Source organism: Thamnophis sirtalis, unplaced genomic scaffold, assembly GCF_051295495.1.
Source record: "Thamnophis sirtalis isolate CommonGarterSnake01/CBP01778 unplaced genomic scaffold, rThaSir2_p1.2 scaffold_1, whole genome shotgun sequence".
Classification (NCBI taxonomy): Eukaryota; Metazoa; Chordata; class Lepidosauria; order Squamata; family Natricidae; genus Thamnophis; species Thamnophis sirtalis.
In genome coordinates, this window is record NW_028261381.1 from 123,976,688 (window position 1) to 123,989,950 (window position 13,263).

The 13,263-nt window shown below is 36.3% G+C and overlaps 1 protein-coding gene across 1 annotated transcript; it reads right to left on the reverse strand.

Annotated features, from left to right (window-relative positions):
- Positions 1-3,579: 3,579 nt before the first annotated feature.
- EAPP (E2F associated phosphoprotein) lies at positions 3,580-12,455 on the reverse strand. Its single transcript, XM_087723550.1, has 6 exons — positions 12,300-12,455; positions 11,020-11,201; positions 9,814-9,912; positions 6,385-6,508; positions 5,042-5,161; positions 3,580-3,908 (listed from the first exon to the last, which is right to left on the reverse strand). Exons 1-6 carry the CDS (start codon positions 12,371-12,373, stop codon positions 3,635-3,637), a joined length of 873 nt encoding a protein of 290 aa, XP_087579676.1. The 5' UTR covers positions 12,374-12,455; the 3' UTR covers positions 3,580-3,634.
- Positions 12,456-13,263: the final 808 nt, after the last annotated feature.

The window sequence follows — 13,263 nt, forward strand, 5'->3', positions numbered from 1 at the left end:
TGACTGGCCCGCACAAAAAGATGGCTGCCCATCTTTTCATTATACTTGTGCATTTATCTCTATTATCCTCAAAGAAAAGGGGGAAAAAAAGTTTACCAGTGTCTCCCCACCACAAGACAGACCTCATAGTTTTATTGAAACTACTTTTTATTTGCCTTTCAACATAAATGTGTTTTTTCCCCTTTTGTGCCCCCTCCCCACAACTTCATGGGGCAGGTGAACGTAACAACTCCCCAGAGCCAGCATCCTGTCAGCCTCCTGACTATTTTACTACAATATCCCTTCCTGAACAGGAACAGTTTATTTAAATTGACTTAACTTGCAGGGATCCCCAAACCTGGCAACTTTTAAGATTTGTGGACTTCTGGGAATTCTGGGAGTTGAAATCCACAAGTCTTAACAGTTTCCAAATTTGAAGACCTCTTGGACTTAAGGGTCGCTTCCCGTTTGACAAACAAGTATTCGTTCTTCCTGTTACTTGGAGCTTAATTAAGTATGAAAGTGGGCTGGGTGGCTTGGGGCTAATTTCTCTCCGCTCAACTCATTTCTCAGGGTTGTGGGAAAACTATGAGGAGAGAACATTATGTCCCTGCCTTGAGTTATTTTCAAAAATAATAATAAAGTGAATAAGAAACTAGTGGAAAATTAGATGGGTTTATCTGAAAGGCCGGGACAAGAAGAGAGCACTTTATTAATTATGAACTCTTCATTTTGCAACAAATATTTGTCTACGTTTTCAAAAACTTGTTTTAGCTGTATTTTTATTCAAAACATTTTCTAAAAATGTTTAGGTCCAAAGCTATTTTCCTGTTTTTCCCTCTCCACCCGCATGCAAAGATGCACTGCCAGATATGGCAACCAGGCATGGCAACTATTACCAAAACTAAGTTGGCAAAGGCCAAATATAAGGAATGGCAATGGCAGTTAGACTTATATACCGCTTCATAGGGCTTTCAGCCCTCTCTAAGCAGTTTACAGAGTCAGCATATTGCCCCCAACAACAATCCGGGTCCTCATTTTACCCACTGCAGAAGGATGGAAGGCTGAGTCAACCTTTGAGCCGGTAAGATTTGAACCGCTGAACTGCAGAACTGCAGTCAGCTGAAGTAGCCTGCAGTGCTGCATTTAACCACTGCGCCACCTCGGCTCTTTAAAAGTGGGAGTTTTGTCTGAAAACCAGTTAGCCCAGGAATATTATCAGGAACATCAGTGGTTTGAGAAAAGGTTAGAAGCAGTGGTGTGTTACGACCTGTACACAATATGGGTGTATCAGTGCCTACCAGGAACACTGTTCCCACCCGCCTGCTCTCCTTACTGGTATTTGAGCTCTTCGACGCCTGCGCAACGCTCCACCCGAGCAGCTGGAGTGTCGCAGAGGCATTGTGGAGCATCGCAGGAGGTAAGGACGCATGTGCGTGCTGCGTGCGTTCATGTGGTGGATGCCGAGCCCTGTTGCACCGTACTGATTGCAGCAGGATCCGGAACCCACCACTGGTTAGAAGAGTCCTATGTAGAAGATGTCTAAACAGCTGGACATATTTAAAACTAACCTATAATTTCCTTGTAAACAAATCCATAAAAATCCTAAATCCACTTTCAGGATATGTGTGCAACAACTCATGTTGATCTAGTAGCTTCTGGTAAAGGATTCTGGTCAGAAATGTTGTCTGTCAGAGACTTTCACTATGAGATAGGCATCTGGATATCTGTTTGGCCCTCAAGCACAGAAACACGGGATTGATAATATTGGATAAACTCTATCAACAAGTGATAAAATGAAGAGAACAATTTGTGGAAGATGTTAACTAAGGTGACCTTTTTTGAGCAATTAAGCTGAAAATTAGTACAATTTGATGGACTTATGCACTATGAGTCTGGTGGGGAAGATCTCAATTTGCAGGACAACAGAATACATTGTGAAAAAGGAGTTTTTACAGTGGCACTCTGGGTACAGCAAAACTAATAGCAAAATAGAATAAAAATATTTATATTTATGATAAACAAAAGAACACTGACACTGACATCCCCTAAACTCTAATGAAGATGCTACCTAGCCTGGCAATGAAACGTTCGGAAACCAACCAACAACCTCGAAGAACAAACCTTCATCTTCACTCTACACCCAAGCTACAGATATTCATCACCATTGCAAATATTCTTACTAGATTTTTATCCTATCTTTATTACTTTATAAATAATTTGAGGCAAACATACCTAATACTTTACTGTAGTTTTTCCCACAACCACTACCCTATGAGATGAGTTGTCCTGAGAATCTTGTTGGCCTGACTGGCCTGCACAAAAAGATGGCTCCCCATCTTTTCATTATACTTGTGCATTTATTTCTATTATTGTTTAATTCCTATTGTGTTTATATTTTGTACAATTTTATTTTTGTAATATTGTAAACTGCTCAAGAGTTACCTTATGGTAACAAGGGGCAGTTAATAAATTTTAATAAAATGAATAAATAATGCCACCCAGTAGGCCAGCGCTTTAACCACTACATCAAACAGGCTCTTTATAAATACTGATCTTTCCAAAGTGAGATTTGTACAAATATCACCCATTAATTCCTCCCATTTGAATTGGGTTTTGTAAAACAATGGAGCAGATGCAAAGATATTTCCATGAGGTACTATCATCAGAGATGTGAACATATCCTGAACAAATTGCTTCTGTCAATCATAACATGTTAATCAAAGGAAGTCTGGTTCCTTTGTTTCCCCCGTTTTCTGTGCATCAGTTGCAAAGGAAAGATTATTTCTCCGTTCCCAAGTGAAATGGTACATAAGGAAAAGGTACTGCTTCATACTTCATCCATGTGAGAATACTGTGTTTTATAAATCTCATTTCCTTTTAACTATGGCAGAAAACCTTCAAAACTGATAGCAAGTGTTTCTACATTTCTCTTTATGCCTCTTATTGGTTAAAATTGTCTTCATATTGGAGGTTCTTCCTGAATTCTATACTTTTATCATTCTTGGAATATAGTATGCTGCTGGCTGGGCTCCAAGCCACACTTTAATTAACTTGAACAAAACATTATTTTTTAATCTTTTTAACTGATGTATTCATGCTAGCCTAATGACCTATGCATAATCAAAAAACATAGTGTGAAGAGAATTTTTCAGAAAATATTTTGTTAATGACTATATATGTGTAATTAGGTTTAGAAGTAGTGTTATGTAATGGAGAAAATTATTTGCTGATGATATCAACATTTCATCTCCTAATAGATCAACTTTAATACAGATAGCACATAATTCAGGAATTATATGAAGTAATAGGCAGGAAAATGTACACTGGATTATTCATAACTAAAGAGAATTAATCTTGGACTATTATATGTTGAAAATGGTTTTTTTATAAATCAGCCATAAAGTATGAACATTGACCGATATCTCTTTAACTCAGAACTGTTTTGATTCTACTTAACAGAATAAAACTGTTCAACTTCTGTACATAAATTAAAAGTTCCCTTGTTTTATCTTTACAGAGAAGAACACAGATAGCATAATCTCATTTTGGATTAGCCAAGCTGTGTTTTTAAAAATATAAAAGGGGTCTTAGATTAAATCATCTTTCACTTTGAAATTTTAATATAATCTTGAAGGATGTAAAATAGTGCACCTTAGCAATGGCTTGCCAATACATTGAAAAAATGAAAGACTTCATCCTTATCTAATGCAGCCACTTCTGTTGAACATTCAGTACATTTAACTGGGTGATATATCTCTTCTTCCTGGCTTTCTGAGCCAGTTATTGATTCATTACTCTGCTTAATTTTCTTGTGTCCTCTCTTTGTCTTCTTTTTCAGTGGGTATTTGTATTTCAAAATTTCTTCTTTGACAACTGTACAGTTCATCACAAACATTGCTCTGTATTGAGTTCTGTATAATTCATGCCTAAAAAGAACAACAGGGGAGAAGGAAAAACATAGTGACCTTGACTGATTAAATATTTCAAAATTAATAAGCCTTTAAATATTGAATGCAACCTGAGGCACTCCGTGCTCCAGTTACTGACCCACACATGGGCACCTCAATTAACAATCATCACGACCTCCAACTGTAACCTGAAGGCTCTATTACAGCTATAACTCAAGGACTATCTGTATAGCTCATATTATCATTTTATTCTGAACTTCAAAAATAATGAATCTCCGGTCTCTACATTGTATGTGTTGTTTGCTTTTAATTTGTAACTTTAATGTAGGAAGAGACTTGCTATATCGATGTGAGCCATCTTAGATAATAACACCTGATTTTACTCAATCTATTGTAAACAGCATCAGTGAACTGGCAGAAGTATATTCACCAGTGAAACTGATTCCTTCTCCTAGTGTGCTGTACACGATGGGAGAATCCATCACAGCAGACTTGGGGCAGGCTGCATATGAAGAATGGAAACTTTCACCACACAACAGATATCGGTCTGAATAGGTTTATGCATCTAAATGTACTGGTAAAGAAAGTATTCCTTTCTATTGTTCATTTTTTCACTGCTGACAAACTAATGATGAAGAACTATGTACAGGTAGTCCTTGACTTAGGACCATTCATTTAATGACTGTTCAAAGTTACGACAATGTTGGAAAGAGTGACTTATGACCAATTTTTCTACTTAAGACCCTTGCAGTATCCCCTTGGTCATGTGATAAAAATCTGGGCAATTGGCAAGTTTTTAAGACAGTTGCACTGTCCAAGATCAGGTGATCACCAATTGTAACCTTCCCAGTTGACTTTCAACAGGCAAAGTCAATGGGAGAAGCCAGATTTGCTTAACAACTGCAGTGATTAGCTTAACTGTAGCAAAAAAGGTTATAAAATGGGGCACAACTTCCTTGTCTCGCTCAGCAGCAGAAATGTGGGACTCAATTGAGGTTGTAAATCGAGGACTATCTATACTAAGTCCCTATTTATTAATTTTTTGAAGACATGTCAGGTAAATACCTCTGGAAACTGAATTGCAAATTAAACTATTAACCTAACCACATAAATAAATACTAACTTATATTATGCAGAGTTCAAATAATTACCTTTGACAATCAAGGCATAATGTTGTCATACAAGCAGGACAGTTCAAAATAGCATCACTGTTGGGAATGGCAGGAAGTTTTTCTTGTTGTTGTGATCGAACATTTCTTATATTATGATAACTACAGCAAGAGAGTACAAAAGTAAAGAAACATCACTATTAATGTAGCAATCTTTATTGAAATAATGCATACCAAAAACCTAGAAATGGTGGGTGATAATATTTCAATGTTCAATGTTCTTAGTCCTAACTACACAAATATCACACCCAAAATGAAATGGCTTCACCCTCCACCACAACCCTTTTGATAAAGGTTTTACACAAATTCTTATTTCTCTCCAGATTACCCATATTATTCATATTTAATGCAAGCAGGAGCAAATTGACATGAGAAACCCAACAGGACAATACCACATCATTCCAGAAACACAAATAGATGTCATCCTGAAGAAAGCGTTTAATGTCATCAGACCCATACTGGCAGAACTAGTAATTATTGGATAGGCAAGAGGAAAGTTGGTATTTACACAATCCCACCATCACCAAAAAAAAAACCCCAGTTCTTATTTAACTGAATGTAGGGTAGTCCGATCTAAATATATTATTATCTGATTCTTTACATTCTCTCTGGTGCATGTATTTCAATGCAATTCTATCATAGGCACATTTGTATAATTACTAGAAAATCCAGCAATGCAAATGAAATGTCTTCCAGCCTTAAACTAGCTCAAAATATGATTCCAACTGGCATATCTTTCCCCAACTGAATGTGCAGAAAGGACAGAGTCTAATATATTTTTGATGTACCAATAATTAAACACAAAATTGCAACAATGGCAGGAAATCAGAAATATGTAAAACTCTTATCATAATTTATTCCAAAATTTAAAAAAAATCTGCCAACAGCAGGTGGGTGGATTTGGTGACAAAGATGAGTGCACCATGGGGAGACTTGAAAGAATAGATTAGAGATAGACTGCAATGAAGAATATTTATATAGTCACTAGGAGTTTAAAATGATTTGATGGCACACAAGCAAATTTAAACATCCTTAAGTAAAATTAAGACTTCACACTAAGAAAAAAAAGGTAGGTTTAATCTCTATCTTGGGGATTCAGAAAGGAAGGCGGTGTTAAGGCAATAAGATGCTCTGTGGAATGCATAAACTGTGGTGGAAATGCAATTTATTTATTTACTGTATCCATTTATATTCCACCATATTCAGGAAACTTTAGGTGTGTCTAAATTTAAAGGCATAATCCAGTTGAGTGCATAACTTTAAAGCTCTGAGTTTTAATATAAACTAGTTTTAATCACACAATAAAGTTTCACCATTCTTCTTACCTCCTTCTTATCGTATCTACCCATTCCTGATCTCTATTGTCTTCTTCTGGATCATAAAATAACTCATCATTAGTTGGAATTCGTCGTTGGTGATGTTTTCTTTTTTTCCTGGTTTCTGCAGAACCTGTCACGTTTGAGACAAGATTATATTTGTAGTCATGACACAAAATGTATAACTCAAAAACGGAAGCTCCTGTTGAATTAACATCTCCTGGATGGGTATCTATGAAAAATATTCCAAACAGGTATCTCCTAAATGTGATAGTTTAAATTTGGTCTTACCCAGTCTGATGTGATAGTCACATATATAGAATGAAAAAGCCTCTTAAAAATTAGCACAGCATAAGCAAGAAGATTAATTTGCTACTGTTTTCACAAAGCACAGCAAAGTATAGTAATTTAGAACAATGACTGTTCATCTCTGTTAAAACAAATCATAATTAAATGGACATAATTAGCATAATTATTTAGCATAATTAAATGGACACTAGATTTTCTCAAACACAAGCAGTAAGCTTTTGAATGCTTGTTCCCATTTAGAATATTTTCTTACCTTCTGACTAGAAAATGATTAATCAGTGGATACTGATTCAATCAGACTTAAATGTTTTAAGATCAGCCTTGACATCTAAATAAATTATTAAGAGTTATTAGCCTTATAAAACCTGATATAAGCTTGCTACGTATAGGTTCTTTTGTAGCCACCTGAAGAACTGAATAAAATAACCTAACAGATTAAAGGAAAGACCTCAATAGTCTGGCAGCTTGAGAAGCCAAAAACCGTCACAGCAACAGTCTACCTCTTTATTTTCTAGGGACTGATATGCAGAAGTTTATTTGTTTTTTATATTGTTGTTCATTTAAATTGTATGACTCTGGGCAGCTAACAATTAAAAACATACACACAAAAATAATCTAAAATATGCAACATAAACTGCAGCCAGGCAGTAACATAACAAACATCCACTGTCAATACAGATACTACAAAGAAACATAGTACGAGGATCCCAGGCTCAACCGCAAAACCAGATTTTCAAAGCTTTTTAAAATTATATATTGTTATTGCTTTTAAAACAAAAAAGGAACAAAGTACAAAGAGGTATACATTATTTTAAAAAAAGAACATAACAAGTGCTTAAAAATTAACAGGGGGGGGGGAAAACCAGGACTTCAAGGCTTTTTGAAAAGCCAGCAAGGTTTGGATGATGAGTCTGGTATTCCAGAGCTCGGACACCATAACAGAAAAGGCTCTTTCCTTGGGTCCTGCCAGATGAAACTTCCTCATGGACGGGGACTCCTTCTGCCAGATCTAACGATGTGGGTATATATTGCCAAAAACAAGCATGGCTACCTGCCACTCCATGAATTTTTCCAAATCTTTAACTGATATCATTTGATGAGAATTGACTTTTTTTGGATAAGAGTTTATTTATACAGTGTATCTCACGTACATACTTGTGTTAGTCAAGAAAGAGCAATTGTCTTTCTCTAGCAATCAATTTGATTTCTATGCTAGGCACAGAAAATCCCCAGTATATAGTTCTTTATTGCTGATGGCCCTCAGGTAAGCACTGAAATGTAATCATAAACAGCGGCCACAAATCTCAAGCTCATACTTTCTCATTCCATGTATAAAAGGACATAGCAAAGTTTTACATTGACATTTCAGGTCAAACACAGCACCCAGTTCTAATAGTTTCCTTGTATTATATTTTTGTAAACCTAGGTAACTTCAGTGAAAAAGAATAATAATAATATTGACATAAAGTACATTGTTTCATAGCTGCAATTTAAAAGAATCTCAAACAACTTTCCTGTCTTTTGATTATTATTGAGCATTTTATCAATTATGTGTCTTAAAACTATATTATAATTGACTTCATTTTAAAGAATCAAAAGCCCTTGATTATAGGGTACTATATGGTTTCATGCTATTGCCACCCTATTCAACGGCTGAATAAAGTCATTCATCAAAGTGTCAGATACCATCAATATTTTAATGAGACTCAGCTACATATTTCAATACCTGACTGAACAAGTTATGATATCAAGATCATATCTGATTGTTTGAGGTTTTTGTATGTGGTTGGGGGAGAAACAAACTCTGTCCTATCAAGACTGAGTGGATATGGCTACATAGCTGGTGGTTTTCCATCACTGATTCTTAATGGAGTTGCACTCTCTGTTCCAAGCTGATGCACACTTTGGGACTCCTTCTGAACATAAGAGCCAAGGTGGCGCAGTGGTTAGGGTGCAGTACTGCAGGCCACTTCAGCTGACTGTTATCCGCAGTTCAGCGGTTCTAATCTCACCAGCTCAAGGTTGACTCAGCCTTCCAAGCTTCCGAGGTGGGTGAAATGAGGACCCAGACTGTGGGGGCAATATGCTGACTCTGTAAACCGCTTAGAGAGGGCTGAAAGCCCTATGAAGCAGTATATAAGTCTACCTGCTATTGCTAGTTCCTGCTTCAATAGGTGGCAGCTGTGGCCTGAAGGACCTTTGCACAAATTTGATATACTATTTTCTGAACTAAGAGTTCTTTCTCAGGTACTAATACCTGGGCACCCCATGTATGGATTAGTACAATGCATTCTAGATAGGGCTCTCCTTGAAGACTACTTGGAAACTACAATTACAAATGTAGCATCACAAGTGGCTATGAGTTTGGTGCATATGTGCTTTGTTTTATATTGTTAGAAAAATGTTTAAGAATGATTTGAATTAGATTTTCAATTTGCTTGTGTCTGGTCATTGTGTTTTTATTTATTTATCACATTTATATACCACCCATCTCACCATCCAAAGTGACTTTAGATGGCTTATAATATGCTCATCTTCATCATCCAGAATATATTGGTTAAGATGGGAAGTCATATGAATGTTTAATAAATAAAATAAATTAATAATATATATCCACAGTATTAATTTACTATTGTTGTTAAAAATATACAAAACTAGAATCAACTTTCACAGGCTAAAATCAACGCCATTTTGCTATGGCTTGTAAGTGTGTTTATTGGAGGGGGAAGTGGGAAATACAAATTCAACTTTTGTGCAGATCAAATTCATAGATTAAAGATAATATTGTAATCCTTAAGGAAAGATGAACACATTAGTAGCCCTATTCACACACACACACACACACACACACACACAAAATCACCTGCCTTCACTGTTTCTTTTTGGATAGTGAGATGGGCAATGTATAAATTTAATAAATAAATAAGTGGCATCCATGATAGCATCCATAGAATTGTATACTAAATTTGCATGGAGATGTATATGTGTTCATTTCATTTCATTTTTTAAAAATTAGCAAACAAAATATAACTAGCACTTCAGATTTTGAGAATTTATTCTGTATTTGGAAGACAAAGGAATTTTACTGTTTATGCTTTTAGACAGGCTATAAAATTATTGGTTATTTACCTCCTACATCTTCATCATCTGAATCGGAATCAAAATAAATGTCATCATAATACTTAGAAGTGGAAACAGTTCCAGACTGACCAGCAACAGAAGCATCACCTAAGTTACAAAAAACATAAAATTATGAGATCACCCTACATATGCAAATATGTATATATCCTCCTAGTTATACAAAGAAATTCCATGCAACTGTAATTGCTTTTGTGTTTATATTCTTTACATATAAGATCAACTGTACTTTGCCCAATTAGCATTCTGCTTTCACAGTAATCAACCAAATACCTACAGGAGCCTACAAGCCGAACATGGGACCAAACAGACTGTCGGTCTCAGCAACTATTATTCATTAATAATAGTTCCTTTTTAAGCAATAGTTTGGCAAATGATGTATTAATCTTTATTCCAACATCTCTAAAAAAAAACCGAGATGATCAGCCTGCCAACAATACTGTGAGTGATTATGTTGGAAGAATATATTTGTTCAAACTACCTAGAATGCAATCCTATACAAAATGCACTCAGGGGTAAATCCCAGCATACTATTGCATTGTTAATTAATTATACAAAAGAGAAACTATTTGATTCAAGTAAATATCCTGGCCTCTCATTACAATGATTTTGTGATTGCACAAATTAAACTGATTTCTCAGTGAATATGAGAAACCCTATATCTTCTGGACTTAAAATCTTAAGTGGGCAGGAATCTGCCTCAAATGCTTAGAGTGCCTTGACACAAAAATATCACAGCAAATTATCTTTCAATCTCTAAAGTACAGCTGTCTGAATGGGATTTCTGTTGTTTAAAATTTTAAATGTAGCTGCATTATTAAAAATATTTGTAAAATAGAAATGGATATTAGCAATTTTATTAATATTCTCTACATTGATTGATAGAAAATGTGAAGAGACCGGATATGGAAATACAATCTTGAGTCCTGTTACCCTGCTCATATTTTATAATTGCATAAATTAAAAAACAATCACTTTGATTTATTTTGGTTGTTATTGTTGTAGCCCAACAGGACTCAGGACTACATTTCCATTATCCAGTTTCTTCATATTCCTCAATACTTAGAGTTAAGTATCCCCTCATGGTTACAGCAAATAGGCAAAATTAGTTGAGATGAGCTGATCTCCCAAAACTAATCAGGATTGAAAAAACCTGGAAAGACAATTCATATTTTTAAATTTTGGAAAAATGTTTACCTGGAAGTTGTGACTTCCATTGGCCTTCCATATTTTTCATGGTGGAGTTAAGTTCAGCTTCCATTTCCTTTTGGAATTCATCATCACTAGAAGATTCACTTTCTCCTGTGAGACACTCCCGTATCAGTTTACGCTTCTGGTCTGGGGTGCCATATAAAAGCACATCCACTTCATCTTCAGAACTACACAGTGATGTAGATGATGAAATATTAGAGATCATTATTTCAAGATAAATACGACACAGGTTGCCCTTGTTTAACATTACTTAAAGTATTTCTAAGTAGCTTTTTAATTAGCAACTGGCTAGAAACATCAGCTAACAAGAAAAAAAAGTGAGTTTAAAGGTTCATCTCACCTCAGAGAGACAATTATTTGAAAAAACATTTATGAAAAGTAATTAAGTAAATTTATGTCTGCCCTTTCACAACAGAATTGTATTTCAATCTATATCACTAATACTCTCTTGTCATGACCTTTAACGGCAAAACTGGATATAATACAGCAACAATTTTTAAACCAAGATAGCTCAAATGGGATAACTTGCAGAATGTGTCCAAAATCCAGGAGTGGTTATTTATGAGGTTATATTGGGGAAATTGGAAAAGACATCCCTGCTTCAATGCTACTGGATGCTTCTGTGTTGACATGATCTTTATTTTCAATGTTCCATGACAGTTTTCCAGACAGTCCCATCCTCCCCCCAGCCAGCCTGCCGGGAAGAGGTAAGAACGGAGGGAGAGAGAAAGATTTCAAATGCTCCCTGCCAAGGAGCAGGGAGTCCAACGTTGCTCCTGCTCCCACTGCTTTATTGCTCACCCTGGTCATTCTGTTTCTCTGTTCAGGTAAGGAAATATTTCCGAAACAATGACCCAAAGGAGCACAGGTTGTCCAATATGGGATACTCAAATACTAATATTAAAGTAGCATAGCACTGTGCAAAACAGGTTAGGGGCAGTTAGGATTTATTAGTTAAAAATAAGTAAGAGCGATTCTCAAAATCAAAATTTACAAAGCCGTTTAAGATATAACTACGGAAAGAAAAACGTGAAGATCTCAAGGTTGGTTTTTGTTGTTTTTTGCAAAATATATGAAGCTGCGGGTTGCAATACACAGCAGTTTCACTTGATCTCAGAAAAGCAACTAAAGATCTCTCGACACTAACTAATTAAAAGGACCTTTCCTGATTTCGCCTTCGGCTGACGATCGCGTAACATCCCAACCCCACAAAGGCGTAAGAAAACGCAAAGCTATTGCCGGCTGCATTCCCAAACCCAAAAGACCTGCTCTGCGCTGGGTCCTCATCGCTGGGCTCCTCGACCACATAAGGATCATCTTCTTCCCGCAGGGAACTCATGCCGGCCTCCTCGTCGTAGTAAACAATCCTGGTCTATTTCTCTCCCCCCTCCCCAACTAACACAAAACGCCTTCTCGTCACTTCCTGTTCCGCTAACCCTATGGTTGGTCCCACCAATTCCTGATTCCGCAAAGAAACCCGCAAAACATTTGGTTCCGGCTTCAAAGTTCAAGCGCCCGTATCTGCCTCTCTGTCCCTATAACCTGTGCTCATCCGGGTTTACAATCCAAAATCCCTGATCTTGGAAGTGTCTATGGAGATTCTCAGTCATCCAGGTCGTGGTTGTCCCAAAGGCGATTGGACTGTCTGGGTTTTTTTTCTTTGAAGACGGTTCGCTTCTTATTCAGGAAGCTTCTTCAGCTCTGATTGGATGATGGGGAATAGAAGGATTTATATTTCTTGCACGTCTTCAAAGAAAAAAACAAGAAAGTCCAGTTGCCTCTTGAAAAAGCACTTTTGGGACAATTTGATCTTGGAAAAACACCAGGAAAAGGAAACAACAGCCAATTAAAGTGACGCGAATTTTCCAAAAAGCCGAATCTGCCTTCGCTCGAAAGAGAAAAAAAAAGAGAGAAACAAACTCTCCACACTTGCAGAAGGGAAATGCGCTCCCCTATTAAAATCTGGAGTTATCAGACTATGTGATTCAACAGGGGAAACTTCCCATTTATAACAGGAAAAAGTGTTTTGGGTTTATAATAAGAACCCAGGGAGTTTTTCCTACATCGCCTAATACGGGTTTGCCTATTAAGTCTTACAATTCTGAATATGGATGCTGGTAGGTTTTTTTCTAACTCCTTAGGTATGGAGTAATCAATCATTTCAATTTTAAATTATTTTGTGTTTTCCTTAATAAATGTGTTTCAAAAAATTCTAGCCTCTATATTATA

Coding starts and splice junctions, on each gene's coding strand:
- EAPP (XM_087723550.1), bottom strand. CDS start 12,373: ATGAGTTCCCTGCGGGAAGAAGATGATCCTTATGTGGTCGAGGAGCCC. Junction 11,202..12,299: donor GAGGACCCAGCGCAGAGCAG/GTCTTTTGGGTT, acceptor ATCACTGTGTAG/TTCTGAAGATGAAGTGGATG. Junction 3,909..5,041: donor TTATGCCTTGATTGTCAAAG/GTAATTATTTGA, acceptor TGTTCTTTTTAG/GCATGAATTATACAGAACTC.